Consider the following 15168-nt stretch of genomic DNA (forward strand, 5'->3'; position numbering starts at 1 on the left):
TGAATACACAATATGTGGTGATACTGTGAGCCTTTGATTGCAGCCATGTCAACAATATTTGTATGTCAAGAATGACTGTATGTCAAGAATATTTGGTATGTTGGTTCATTGTTAATAATAAAAATATTTTTTAAAAAACGCAAATAAATCTCCAGACTGTTACGTTCTCCCCTAAAAAAGCAGACTGCAAAAAGTTATATACAATTGGATATCATTTAAGTAAAACTTTAGCAGACAAAATAGTCAATATTATTTATGGCTGCACATGTTATAACAGCACAATATCATATAGGACAGACGCTAATCTCAGCATAGTGATTAACTTTGGGATCGGAAGGAGGAAAAACTGCTGGGAAGGCAGGGATTTGACTGTGTTTGGGTAGCAACACTTTATTCCTTAAAAAAAAAAAAGAAAGATCTAAAGAAAAAAGCAAAGTGCTGTCTGTAATTTCAGCAATGAGTGCATGTGTGTCCAACATTGCTGTTTTTTTTTAATTCCATGTTTTAAAATGTTAGAATGTTTCATAGTTAATATTTTTTAAAGACCACATCTCATACTCTGAAATGGAACCAAGGTGACCAAAGAGCACTCTAACCTCAGCAAACATGTTTCTTGGTTGCCCATGGAGCCAATTACAACTAATTTATCCACAGGCATGTTCATGTGTTTGAAAGACTACTTGGGTGTGACACTAAAGGAGGCAGAATAGGAGAGCAGCTGACAAGTAAGACACTGGAATCAGATGTGCCTGGGTTTTAGTCTCAGCTGCCACTAATGTGCTATGTGATACCAGACAAGAACTTCATATCTCTGGGCTCCAGCTTATATGTCAAGAGCATGATAATAAAGTATCTACTTCTTAGAGTTGTCCTGAAGCACAAATGAGAGTATGCCTGTAAAGCTTTGAGGGAGAGGATGACATTCAGCAAACAGGAATAGATACAGCTTCTGTAACAGCCATCAGGTAACGACGTGAAGAGCATTACAACAGCAAGGAACAGGAACAAAGTTTTACAGCATGAGTCACGGAACGAAACTGGGTTGGAGAGACTCTATTTTCCTTCCAGTGGAGAAAGTGACATGGTCAAGAGCTCAACAGGAAGGCACGCTACTCCCCAGGTATGCTACCACCCAGCATTTGTAGGTGGAGCAGTTCACCAGATTGAAAGTGACATAAAGTGGACTGTAGTTACTCAAAGCATTCATGCTCTAATCTGGCCAGTATCTACTGACCTCAACGAGAAGTTGGGAAGATTGAAGATTTCAGAAACACTCTAACCAGTTACAGGGCAACAAAACTAAGCTTCTTTTAAGTTTTATGCTTAGGTATACTTTCCTGAAATCCATAACCTCTAGAGAGTTCCTAGGCTAGATAAGCCATGAGACCCAGAGAGGCTGGCCTCTGCAAGAACAATCTGATTGTTCCATTCCCCTAGCCTTGTATTATCAACACACTTTTTCCCCATCCCCCTAGCCTTGTATTATCGACACCCTTTTTTTCAATATGAAGAAGTTAGAAGAGGCAAAGCTCAAAGACCCTTATGGAGTGAGAAAAGGGTCAGAGGAGGTATTGAAACAGAGAAGAAAGGATTTAGCAAATGAGTGTGACTACTGAATCACTGTATTGATATTTCTTTTAGCCTCCAGTGTTCTGGAGCAGGTAGCAGGAAAAATCTGAAACTGTGGAATGGTAATCCATGACAAATTACGAAATCTGTTCTGTGGCTGCTTGTTTATTGGAGAGTACTTTGAAAATTATTGCTTTTTCTCTGGTATATATATTATATTGCACAATTTAAAAACATTAAAAAACAAAATAAAAATTAAATTCTTAAACTTAGGCCTCTAAGAGAATTGGGGGAAGAAAGGTGATTCAATTAATGTAACCGGAAAATGTAGACAACATTTTCTAAAGTTTGACTTATGTGGCAAAGGTTATGTGAACCTTCTCACTGGCACTGTTTTTATTATAACTTGAAGTGAATTTTCACCAAATCTGTTTTTCCTCAACTTTAAAACTCAGCAGAGACCAAAACTCAGTGTCAGCCAGTTATGTATAATCCGGCCACACTAAGCAGCAAGGAAATGGTCTTTAAGACATTTCATCTTTCCTAAATATTGTCATGCCAAACCCCATACTTACCTAAAGCAATCTTCAAAACACCTTGTCAGATAATCCCAGAGAAAGTCTGTGCTGAGGGAAGTGATCAGCAAATTTACAGTCTTAACAATCTCAGAGGCATTTTTGTTTTCTCTTATTGTGCTGTAAAAGAAGGGAAGGAGGGGACAAATATATCCATGAAAATCCTGTATCATGAGATCACCACATCCGAAAAGTTATAACTCAATTTACCACTTACAAAGTATTTCTAACGTAGGTGACAAACCTTGAGAAAGATAAAATATTACTGTCCTTACCCAGGAAAGGGTTTGCATGAACCATCCTAGACAATATCGGTACTAATGCATTCTCTCAGAGGTAAGCTTAAGAGTTACTGTAAAAAGAATGTGACTTAGAAAACCAGTTTTATCCCAACCGTAGGTGATCAGATATTCTCTTAGTGGCGGAACATGGGCAGTATGATTGCTCAGCAGGGAAATCTGCCTAAATTTTAAATGTTCATTTTCTATGACTCTGGAAATTTATTCCAGGAATTTATCCTACAGAAATCCTTGCACAGGTGCACAAAGATGCATGCATAAAGATACTATCATGAAGCCATTTAAATATATTGAAAACGTGAAAACCACCCAAAAGTCAATCAATAAGAGATTGGTCAATCAACAAGGATTTATAAATAAATGATAAGTTCTTACCAAGGAATCAAAGGCAACCACTATTTTCTGGAGAATAGAGCGGAGATACTCACAACACTGCATTTAAAAACACCAACTAAATAGCTAGCATAATTCCATTTTTATAAAATAGTTATCTATGTATTTATGTATTCACAGAAACAATCTGAAAAGAAAGCTTTCTATATTTTTTTCGGAAGGGTGCTGGGAGTGTGAATGTCATGGTCAGGTTCATGTGTCAACTTGGTCAGGTGTTGGTGCCCATTTGTCTGGTTGGGCAAGTGCTGGCCTGTCTGTTGCGATGAGGACATTTCATAGAATCAAATCATGATTACGACAGCTGCATCCACAGCTGATTCCATTTGTAATCAGCCAAGGGGAGTGCCTTCTGCAATGAGTGATGCTTAATCTAATCATGGGAATCCTTTTAAGGAGGATTCAGAAGAGACAGGCTCTCTTCCTGCTTTGGCCAGCGAGCCTCTCCTGTGAAGTTCATCCAGACCCTCCACTGGAGTCGTCGGCTTCACAGCCTGCCCTGTGGCTTTTGGACTCTGCATTCCCACCGTCACGTGAGACACTTTTATACGTTTTATATTTGTGAGTGTTTCCTGTTGATTCTGTTTCTCTAGAGAACCCTACCTAATACAGTGAGTGGTGTCTTTTTCCTTGATACCTTCACATACAGGTATGTCCTATAAAGAGAACGTATCACTTTCCCATTCAGAAAAACAAATTGCTCTCATTGTGGGAGGAGAAGAAAGTAAAACTAAGAACCCCTGCAACATCAAGAACATCGTAGAATTGATTAAATTTTCAATATACCCAGTGCAAGTCCAGGTAAGAGGAAATTATATCAGGAGTAAAGCAAAACAGAAGAATTCGCATCACCTTAAAAATTACAAAAAAACAAAACACAGGGTTTTTGGGAACTAACCCTCTAGCCCGATGTGCCTGCTGCCTGCAGAACGTCTCCACTTCCTAAACTTAGGCCCCTCCTGTCTCCCTTTCCTCCCTGGAGCTCACCTGTGTGGCCATACCAGATCTGGGTGCCTTATTGATCAGTGCTCACACATGATCGATAAATACTGTGTGACCATGTCAGGTTGGGGCCAGGACTGGACTAAACTCCTTTTAAACTCTCCATGGTACACAAGAAAAAAGGGTCCCTGCAGTCACTGACTGACTGGCACAGATGATGATGTTAAAGAGCGCTCTGACCTGCTGCAGCGTGGCTTTCTCTAGCACATTACAATTTATAGGAAACAACCGAGAAAAGAGTCCTGACTCATTAGGGAGTGAGGAAGAAGTGCTTCCATGGGAGTTGGAGGCCAAAGCCTTACCTTATCAGCGAGTTTCCGCTCTGAGTGTAGCTGAGTTTGAGATCAGAGCCAAGAGCGTCTCTGCAGTAAGAATAAAAGGCCCGGATCACTTCCAGGAACAGATCCCCAACCACCTGAGGCCCTGCAATTAAAAAGAAAATGGTTTGAGAAAGGCCTGCAGTTCATCCATTTGTAAATCAATAAATTACATATGCATAGAACATCCCTGCATGTGTGTGGTGTGCGTGTATATAGACAATTTACATAGTTTAAAATGTTGAGAACTTTAATTGTGACCAGAGGGGAATAAAAGTCATGAAAAGAGCCAACATTTTAGTAGAGTTCAGTATGCGCCAGGCACCGTTGTACTTTACACATATTAACTTGCTTAATCCTCGCAGCCGCCATGTGGACAGGTGCTACATGGCTGCCCCTGTTTACAGATAAGACAACTGAGGCACACATAGGCCCAGTCACTTGCCCAACCCACGGTGACCCCCGGCAGGCCGCCATCCTGCTAGGCGGGGCAGGGCAGGAGCTAAACGGTTCAGGTGTGCAAAGTCCCTGCTCATGATTCTTTTAACCGTGAACTAGAACATCATGAAAATGGAACCTGGCAAAGACTGCAGATGGGTGAAAAGTAACCAACTGGCAGATCAATCTTTTACGCTTTATTTTCACACACAAAAAGGATGTGCCTCCGAGAAACTGCTCATGATGAGCTCTGTGTGTCTTGGATCTGCAGCTTCAGATCCAGATTTGTGCTTTTTTGCAAATGGGAGCAGTTTTGTTCTTCCTTGACTTGCGAGGGGGAGAAAATGAGGCTTTGGCGAAAGGCACGCGGCAAGAGAACGGTTATAGGACTGAGTGACCATGCTGGCTATGGAGTTCTAGATCTATGTCATCTCCTCCTTAGCCTCTCAAGCAGGTCTTCCCTCGGACAACTGAACTATGGGAGGAAGCAAATTCATTGCCTGTCGCACCTGGCCCCAGGAGCTGCGGCTCATCCCTGACCTGAACATGAGACCTGGCAACACCCGACCTGCTCCTCGTACCGAGCTGCACGGCCCTGATGGGAAACAGACTCCAAAATGCTGAGCTGTATTTTCTTTTTTGAATACATTGCTAAGTATTCAAACATTCCCAAAACATTTATCTAGCTCTTTCACTTCTTAAACCAAATCATGACTTTTCAGAACTACAGCCACTCATACTAAGACAAAAAACCCCACAAAATCTCTGTGCCATCACTGCATGGTTGGGGAGGATTGGGGCTGGGGGCAGAGGGAAGGTCTGCTGATGCAGAAGCAACCACAGGCGGCACTTACAGTGCAGTGCTCAGAGGAACAATGCTTAACATTTGGACCTTGGTTAAGAGAGGCTAAAGCTGTTCATGTCTTGGAATAAAAGCTCATCTCTGGAACGTGAGAAAGTATTCTGGGTATGATTTGTCTGCGTGACAAAGAGAGCTTAGGCTTTCAGGGCAAATCACTTCCCTTGCTCCAGAGCAAGTCTGTCTCTAAAATAGGTGTGGTCAGAGTAGCTAGAGGAGGACATGGGATGATGCATGCAAATCACATGGCACAAAATAACTGCTCATAAAAAAAAAAATACCAACTATTTTATTAACAGAGGTGAAAAACCACCAGGTTGTTCAGTCTTTTCACTCTAACTTGATGGGAAATCTTTGTTTTCTTTGCACTCCTAGGGCCTCATCAGGTCCCTGTCTCATGGCAGATGCCCCTTATGGGGCTTTGAATGAGAATATGAACCGTCTCCATCCTTCAGTCGGAGGGACACAAGCGCTTCCTAACGTCCTCAGTCTTCTGTTCTTTGGAAATGGCAACATGGCACCTAGATGCAGGCACCTCCTGAGCATTAAGTGACCGCTTGGAGCCCGAGATCCAATCAGAGAAAATGGGGTTTGTGCTGGTTTGAAAGGCTATATGCCCCCTAAGAAAAGCCATGTTTTAATATAAATCCCATTCCATAAAGGTAGAATAATCTCTATTCAATACTGTATATTTGAAACTGTAATGAGATCATTTCCTGGATGATGTGATTTAGTCAAGAGTGGTTGTTAAATTAGATTAGGTGACGACATGTCTCCACTCATTTTGGTGGGTTTTGATTGGTTTATTGGAGTCCTATAAAAGAGGAAATATTTTGGAGAATGAGAGATTCATAGAGAGCAGAACAATGTAGCCATGAGATGCAGAGAGTCCACGAGCCAGCAACCTTTGGAGATGAAGAAGGAAAACGCCTCCCAGGGAGCTTCATGAAATAGGAAGCCAGGAGAGAAAGCTAGCAGATGACACCGTGTTCGTCATGTGCCCTTCCAGCCAGGAGAGAAGCCCTGACTGTTCGCCATGTGCCTTCTTACTTGAGAGAGAAACCCTGAACTTCATTGGCTTTCTTGAACCAAGGTATCTTTCCCTGGGTGCCTTTGATTGGACATTTCTATAGGCTTGTAATTGGGACATTTTCTCAGCCTTAGAACTGTAAACTAACAACTCATTAAATTCCCCTTTTTAAAAGCCATTCCGTTTCTGGTATATTGCATTCCAGCAGCTAGCAAACTAGAACAGGATTCAAGAGAACAGATGGTAAGATGGGACAGTGAGTGGATGTGGAAGCAGTTGTTCTAAAAAGGTGGGGGAGAGAAGCAGTTTTAAAAAGGTGAGGCTCTCATCTGATGCTCCTAACCCATGGAGGGTCAGAGGGATCTAGTAACAGAGTCCAGCTCAACCCTTCCTTTTACAGAGACAAGAGCTAAGCCCACATGGCAGAGGGGGCTTGTCCAGGGTCACAAGGTGAAAGCTGCGAAGAGCCATCCCTATTTACTTGTAAAACAAAATCAAAGTTCAGGGATTGAAGGAACGTTCTTAAAAAGCAAATACGATGGGAGTGCAAAGGTCTTTTCCTAATAAAAATATTCAAAGTATTGGTGCAAAACCTCTCAGTGGCTCCTGACATAATAAATGAACTATACAATGTGACCAAAGTACTTCAAGTTTCTAAAATTCCAAAGATTCAAGTATACTCAAAAGAATGCATCATCTCCTCCTGGCACCCAACCGTGGGATCAACAATGCCATCCTGACCAAAAGGGAGAAAAGAAGTGTAACTAATAAGGCATCAGTGGCTGAGAGAATTCAAATAGAGTCGAGAGGCTACTCTGGAGGTTGCTCTTATGCAAGCCTCAGTTAGACATTGCTACCTATCATAGCTTGCCAACCCCCAACCAGGAACATTCCAGCAAACCCTAAGAACCCTAGAGCAATATATAAGATTCTACAAAGGTCCCATGCACTAGGATTTCTTTCCAGAAACCTACAACCTCTGGATGGGTCCCTGTCCAGAAAAGTCCTGGAATGCAGCGGGGCCGGCCTCTCCAGGGTATCCAGCTAGTTCCATCCCCCATCCCATATTATCAACAGGCTCTTTCAACATGAAAAAGTTAGAATGTGCATAGCCCCATACAGAGTGGGAGAAGGATCAAGGGTGATGGTGGAGTTATACAGAGAACGTCAGGTACATAGAGAAGGTTGGGTTTAACAAATGAGGATGATTGCTGAATCAGCATATGATATTTCTTTCAGTCTCCATTATCTTAGAGCAGCTAGAAATAAAAACCTAAAATTGTGGAACTGTACCCCTTCCAAACTCTGAAATCTGTTCTACAACTAATTGTTGTGATGTACTTTGAAATTTATTGTTTCTTTGTATATATGTTATTTTTCACAAAAAGAAGAAAAAAGAAGGAAGAGTATAATAGAGAAGATAGGATTTAACAAATGAGTACGACTGCTGAATCCATATCTTGATATTTCTTTTGGTCTCCAGTGTCTTGGAGCAGCTAGAGGAAAACATGAAAAATCGTGAAACTGTAACCCATACCAAATTTCAAAATATGTCGTATCACTAATTGTTAAAATGTACTTGGAAATTCATTGCTTTTTTTAATATATGTTAGTTTTTGCAATTAAAAAAATGTTAAAAAAAGAATGCGTCGATTGGATCGCACTGTGTTTTTTAAAATGCAGCTGAATTTAGAGATATTCACACGCCGTGCAATCCACCCAAAGTACACAATAATGGCTCACAGTATCATCACACAGTTGTGCAATCATCACCACCATCAATTAGAGATCATGTTCATTACCCAGAAAAGGAAACACCCCCTAGCCCTTATCCCCTGGCCCCCTACTGACCCCTGGTATTGGTAGGGCACATTTGTCACTGATGATGAAAGAATATTAAGGTATTACTGTTAACTATAGTCCATGGTTTAGAAACATCTCCCACCACATCCCTCCGTTATTAACACCCTATCATAGTGCCGTACGTATGTTCCAGTTCATGAAAGAACTTATTTTATCTTTGTACAATCATAGCCCTCGTACACTAGAAGATTCACTGGTTCTCACCTTCCCATGCTCTCACCTCCAGCTTTCCTTCTGGCGACACACATGGCTCTGAACATCCCCCCTGTACCAACTGCATTCGCCCTCCCTGTGTTTTAACCGCCTGGAAACCGCAGATCCGGGGTTGATGTGCGATGGCAACCCATGACTCCGCCACCTCGGGTGCCAGCACACAGTGCCGCCCCGCTGCCGCCCTTACCTATCTCGGGCTTGTCGAGCAGGCTGATGAGGATGCGGAAGGGCTTCAGGTAGGCGTGGTGGCGCTCCTCCCCACTGGCATCTGAGAACTCCTGGCGCAGGATCTCCATCAGACCCTATTTTAAAACCAGCCACAGGTCAGGATGCCGGGAGACGGTACTGCGTGACATCCATGCCTGTTCTCCAGGAAGGAAAATGCCTCGGGATAGAGAGAGGACCAGCCACAGAGCAGACAGCAAGTACGCTGCGCTTCTCCCAACCAAGAACACGTGCGTCTGCTGGTCAGCAGGTCCCGCCAGGGGTCCACCAAAGAGCCACCATCAGACTTTCCGGAAATGCTCCTTTACCTCGACTAAAAGATCCTTGGAGTATTTTTCAAAAAAATAAGAGGACTGGTCTTCGTAACAATTTGAGAGCTCAGATTCCGACATGATGGTGTTGCCTTTAATATCGGAACCTAGGAAAGAACAGGCAGTATGAGCGGTGGGGAGAGCAGCCATCCTACAGCCTATCATACCATGAGAACACTGCATGCTCTGGGGATTTTAAAAAAGAAATCCCTCCAACAGACATGCGAAGGCAGATTCATAAAGACTAAGACATAGTTTTCTTCTTCACCAATAGGAATTCTGGCTGCACAGTGCTCAGGATTATATAGGAAGAATCCCCCCCTTCAATGGACATCTGTTGAGTTTAATCCAAGAGTTCACCATAATGGTCTTTTAGTTGCCATGATTACAAGGATACAGTTAAGTGAGGATAACTTTTATAAGCCGGTGTTCCCTTGCAGACCAGAATGTGAAATCAAGGTATTCTTATACGAATGTCTTCATTTTGAGCCTCAGATAAGTCTGTGAGGTCCTCAGACACAGGGAAAAAGCATCCTCAGGGAAGGGAACCACTTCCTCAGGCATATGAAACAGCAACCTCAGGCACAGGGACCAACATCCTCAGGCACAGGGAACAGCATCCTCAGCCACAAGGAACAGCATCCTCACGCACATGGAACAGCAAGCATTCTCAGGCACATGGAACAGCATCCTCAGGCACACAGTATAGCAAACATCCTCAGGCACAAGGAACAGCATCCTCAGGCACAAGCTGGGACAACGGGCCCCTAGGGCTGCACCCAAGTAAGTCAGATTCAGAACCAAATACAGCCCAGTGTATTTTTTCCATTTCCACTAGGAAGAGAGTATGCATTTAACAACATCATCATTCAATAAAAATGCTTAAAGAGCTTATAAATATGCTTCTTAAAATCCTTAATAATTTCCACATCATGATTTCTGAAAGTGGGGAGGGGTGGGAAGAGAGGGCTCAGGGGACTTGCTGGCATCTATGTGTTGAGGGTTAAAAAAGCTGTGAAGTAATCGAAACTGCTTCGTCAACCACCCATCTCAGGTACATGAATAAAATACATTCTAGTGCTTTCTACTACCCTTTCTGCCTTGTGATTTCTAGGACATCCACCCTGTGAAACCCCCACCTACATTCACAAATCTTCCTAAAAGCTTGCAGGGGTTCCACAGAAGCACACACACAGACACACACACACACACACAAGCTCGGGGGTTCTTGCACCCAAACATGCCAATGCCACACACATTCCTATTTATATAAAACCTTCCCTTTATCTACACACACTCCATGGTGACTGTGGGTTTTCTCTCACACACGCTCTCATTCCATGAAACTTCTCTGTAGCAATAGGCTTTTAAGCAAATGGGGTTTAGCTATAATTTTTTTGTTTCATGTTTCTTCAAATGGAATTCAACTGGTATTTTTAAAATCCCATTTATTATTTCTCTTACTTTTAAAAAATAATAATAATAGCAAAATAACCCAAACTATAGTGCCGGTGAGGGAACCCAACTGGCAGGCACTGAACCTAGTCTGCACATCATCTTTCCAAACTTAGAGGTTCAGAAATGTATCACCAAGAGAGAAACTTATTCCATGAATGACACGTGGAGGTTGCACGTTCGCTCTGACTTTGAACTACTGCAGACTCCGCGGTACCTAGCAGCCAGGCATACAATCTTCTGTTCAGAGACATATCTCTTCTCAGCAGGGTCTGGGTGGCAGCTGCGAGAATGCGGACGATGTCAGACCTGAGCAGGGGAATGGCTCTCTCATTGGAATCCTGTTAAAAGGACAGAGAAAACTTCACTGCAAGGGACTGGGATGTCGACAGCTGACTTTCTGACAGGCTGCCCTTCCCTATCAGTCTACAAAGCTCTATCTCGAAAGGGCAGTTCTCAAAATGAGTGAGTCCTTTACATGTTGTCCCTGGAGAGAAGCTGATCACTGTCACTATGCAGACATCATCCTCGCCCAAATGAACCAGGTCCTTTAATCGGCTGGAGGCCAACAGGGATCTCCGAGAAGCTGGGCTCTCCACCCCGGGCACACCTACCCAGGATGTCTACCCCTGCGCTGCAGCCTCAGGACAGGCCGGAGGCCTGCCTGGAGGAACACCAAAGACTTACCAGACAGGAGTAGAACGGGAAGAAGAACAGGACAATTTCCAGATTGTTTCTTTGCACAAGAACATTTGAGTCCAAGAGTGATGCACATAAAGACTTTACCTGCAAATGATAACATTGTGGTGACATTTAATAACATTTGCAGGCCACTATTTACATCCATAAGAGTGAAAGCAACTTTTCCTGGATATCCTGACATCACTGCGTTCAACTACTTGGAACAGAAGAATAAGGTATAATTCTTGGGCCCCAGCTCTAAATGCTAGGGAGCTACAGGCCTCACTTGTTCCATCTGACACCTGGGGACAGGTTCTAAGATCTCAAATTTGATGGTCCCAAAAAGAAATGTCCTGAGGTTGCAAGATGAACCCTAGGTTAAACTACAACTCCAAAGACACGCAGTCAAATGGATTTCCAATCAATTCAGTATATATTTTGAGTGTCTTTCCTGAAAACAGGCATCAGACAGATGAATGATAGATGATAAGCCATAGGGTGAATGCTAATAAAGAGCTGTACGAATTCAGGGGAGGAGAGTCAAAGTTCCCTCGACTGCGGAGGATAAGCACAGCTTTGTGGGAAAGGCGGCGTGTGCCAAGGAAGGTCAGGATGTCTTCAGGGAGAGAAGGGGGCGGGGGCAGCAAGCGCAGGAGAAGGGAACAACGGGATACAGACAACATCGCAATCGTGGAGGACAGGTCCAAGGGCAGAGGGCCTGACCGAGGAAGAGAAGGATCTGCTGGGTTGGGAGGAGGTTGTCAGAAGCCTCTAGGGTTTGGACTTAAGTCTTTTAGGCAGCAGGAAGCCAGATATTTTTAAAACACAGGAGAGACATGAGCAAAGCTATGCTTCAGCAACAATATGCAATAATATGCTAAGGTAATAATACGCTTTAGCAATTAATAAGGACTGGATGGGGAGAGAAAGGGCCGGGTGGAAAAGAAGCTAGTTAGAAAATGGACTGATGGTCCAGAAGTAAGAGATGAGAAGCTGAAGGAGGGTAGTGAGAGCACAGAGAAAGAGTGGTACAGGGCGGTGGGGGGGTGGGGGGGAATCAGTGGGCAGGAAAGGAAGAAACACAAGGGCCTTCTCCCAGGACATTCTCAATTTTTTCATTTTTAAATTTCGGGATGCTGTTTGGTAGCGGTCACATTTCATTCTTTTTCCATGTGGCCATCCCGTTGCTGCAGCACCATTTGTTATCGAACCCGTGTCTCCTGCATGGCAGGCAGGAACTGCACCAAGGAACCACCCCTGCACCAAGCCCCGCCCCGGGAATTCAGTTTCCAGCAATCTGGCTGACGTGTGGGTGGCTCGCCACTAGGTGGTGCCAGACAACAGGCCATTCCAAAGAGAAGCCGCAGGTTTGGGGAAAAGAGAGGCACACAAGCTGGTAACCTGCCCTTCTGTGAGGTCAAGAGGAGGGGTTCGAGACGGACACTAAGGCACCCTGAAATCTGGGTTTGAGAACAGGTGGGGATGTCCCCACCCTCTCCCCGGGGCTCCCTGATCTCCCTGCAGCCTCGGTGATGCGCTGCGTGGCCCCCGCGGGGGGCCTGCACCCACCGTGAGCTGGAGGTCCGTGCCCAGCATGTACTTCTGCTCCCTGCCGGGCGTGTCCCTGGCAATGTGACCCACCACGAAGAGCGAGGCCGGGAGGCGGATGTTGGGGCTCAGCAGCACGCTCCCCCACAGGGCCGCGTAGAACACCTCTCGGCCGACGGCCAGGGACAGTCGCAGCAGCAAGGCGTCTGTCCTGTAGATAGGAGAGAAGAGAATTTAAGGGCTGGCCCCCACGTCCCCGGTCTCACCTGCATACCACCCCAGGACGCTTTGCCCGGCCGAGTCGCCCTCTTCCCCGGATGCTGGGAGCCTCCCCGGCCTCCTCACTCCCAGCTGTTCTTATCTCCTGCCCTTCTACTTCTGTTCACCTGCCAGCTGTCATCCTGAAACCGAATTTGCAAGAACAATTGTCATGGTAGGGGGTGGCCGCTTTGCCCCTCGAAAGGTCTGAGCAGAGGAGCCACTGTCCAGGGGAAGTCCAGCACCGCCTCCCCGGGGGCCCAGTGGACCCTGCAGAGAGGTGAACCCATTCACAGAACATGGATCAGCAGATGGGCCACAAGATATGGAAGCATCAGGAGCCAAGGGGGAAAAAAATCCACAAAGCTGATGCAACTGATTTAAGACTGAAGTTGCTATAAAGATACCTCCCACCCCAAACTGAGCCCAGGCAAAAACGCAGCAAGTGATATGGGTTTAGAAAAGGGGGGGGGGGAATAGCCCGCCCCCCCCACCACACATCGAAGTCCAGGAAGCCAGGGGTGCTGCTTCCTTTTCCCTCACCATACTGACCCCCGTGCTGACCCCTACATCGGGAGGCCCATGCATGGAAGCTGCACCTATTTGGGCCTTATCCTGACCTCAGGCTACCTGGAGCCAGTGCTCGCAGGGCATTCGCCAGGGGATCAGGGCTTGGGTCTGGGATCAGGCCCTTCTCTCCCGGGAGGTGGCCCTGAAGCCGAGCACAGAGCTTTCTCCATCAACACCGCAAGGGAACCTTGCTGGCTGGTGACAGCATCTGCCAAAAAGGCAGTGGAGGCAAATACCATGACAGGATTTCACTTAATGGATGATATGACTCCGTATCTGCAGGCATTCCTTGGCCCACTGGTCTTCTGCTTTCAAAGAAGACAGAGAAAAGCTGCAGAGGGGTTAGGCTGGGGCCATGTGAGCATTAGCTCAGGATTCTGGAGTCAGCACTTCAGGGCCCGAATCCTGGTCCCCCCAATTCCTGGCGGGAGGAGTGGGGCACATTTGAATTCTGTACCCGGCAGTGTTCGGCCATGAGACAGGAAGAGGGTGTCTGCCTGGTGGAGAGGTCGTGGGAATGAAGTGGGAGTGTCTGCCTCCCAGCTCAGGGCAGGAGCACAGAGCTGGTCCCGGGACCCCTGGCTGCAGTCACTGGCTGGGGCGTCCTCAGAGCCCAGAGGCCCCTGGGAAACGGGGTCAACACACGGACGAGCCGCCAGGTGAAGCCACACCCGTTCTGTTCTGTCATCACCAAAATCTTCTTTGAGTGGCTTTTCAATAATCAGTTTGTAGGAGAATGTTTCAATAATTAAAAACAAAAACAAACTACAAACTACTACCTTCCTATAGTAAAATTTAGTTGTGTTCTCCTTCACACTAGCCCGAGCCTTTTTGCTCATGAAATATGAGGCGATGGCAGTCCACGAGGCACGGCATCTGTCATCTTTTAAGAAGAAACAAAAATGAAGGGGCAGCAGCAGCGTGCACGGAAGGGATGGGGGCTGAAGAGAGGGGCTGGCCTTCTGTGATGGCGAGCAAACAAGCTCAGCTCACGTCTGCCCTGCTCTGAAAACAATGCGGCTGAGGCCCTGGCGGAAGGCAGAGGCTCCACTCAGCAGCTCAGTGACAGGAAGTCGGGCACCGTGTCCCCTGGCTCTCCGGCTCTCCTGCCATCCCCCAGGCAGACAGGATTTGGGTGCCAAGCTCGGAAGAGCCTCTGACAGAATCAGATGGATTTAGGAAGCTCCTGGAGGGTATCTCTCTCTCTCTCTCTCTCTCTCTCTCTCTCCAGCGGTTCCTCTCGCAAGAAGACAGGCGCAGAGATAAAACCCACCCCAAACCGTACTGTGCACACACACACTAAAATAACACGCTCCTCTGCCCAGTACGCTGTGTTTCCAAAGTGTGTTCTGCAGAACACTGGCCACTTGCGATGCCCCACAGAAGAGGGACACAGTGGCCGAGAAGCCTGGGCACTGCTGCATATGGGCCCTTCTGCAGCAGGCGGAGTCCAGTGACTGGTTGTAGCTTTATGCTTGGAGTTTCGTTGTACTCTAAGGTCCCAGGGCGCCCCACAGAAGCTTTAAAGCAATGACCAAGAACTGGCAGCAACATCCTACTCAAAG

At 45.8% G+C, this 15168-nt stretch overlaps 1 protein-coding gene across 4 annotated transcripts in view; it reads right to left on the reverse strand.

The window, feature by feature from the left end:
* DOP1B (DOP1 leucine zipper like protein B) overlaps positions 1–15168 on the reverse strand; it is a 130790-nt gene that overhangs the window by 71206 nt on the left and 44416 nt on the right. For all 4 annotated transcript variants that reach the window (XM_077119110.1, XM_077119111.1, XM_077119109.1 and 1 more), the window contains 7 exons: positions 12797–12986; positions 11234–11332; positions 10764–10887; positions 9089–9198; positions 8743–8857; positions 4138–4258; positions 2145–2264 (listed from right to left, as the gene is read on the reverse strand). In XM_077119110.1, coding sequence (XP_076975225.1) covers positions 2145–2264; positions 4138–4258; positions 8743–8857; positions 9089–9198; positions 10764–10887; positions 11234–11332; positions 12797–12986 — 879 coding nt within the window. The remainder of the gene's footprint in view (positions 1–2144; positions 2265–4137; positions 4259–8742; positions 8858–9088; positions 9199–10763; positions 10888–11233; positions 11333–12796; positions 12987–15168) is intronic.

This window comes from Tamandua tetradactyla, chromosome 10, assembly GCF_023851605.1.
Source record: "Tamandua tetradactyla isolate mTamTet1 chromosome 10, mTamTet1.pri, whole genome shotgun sequence".
NCBI classification, from domain to species: Eukaryota; Metazoa; Chordata; class Mammalia; order Pilosa; family Myrmecophagidae; genus Tamandua; species Tamandua tetradactyla.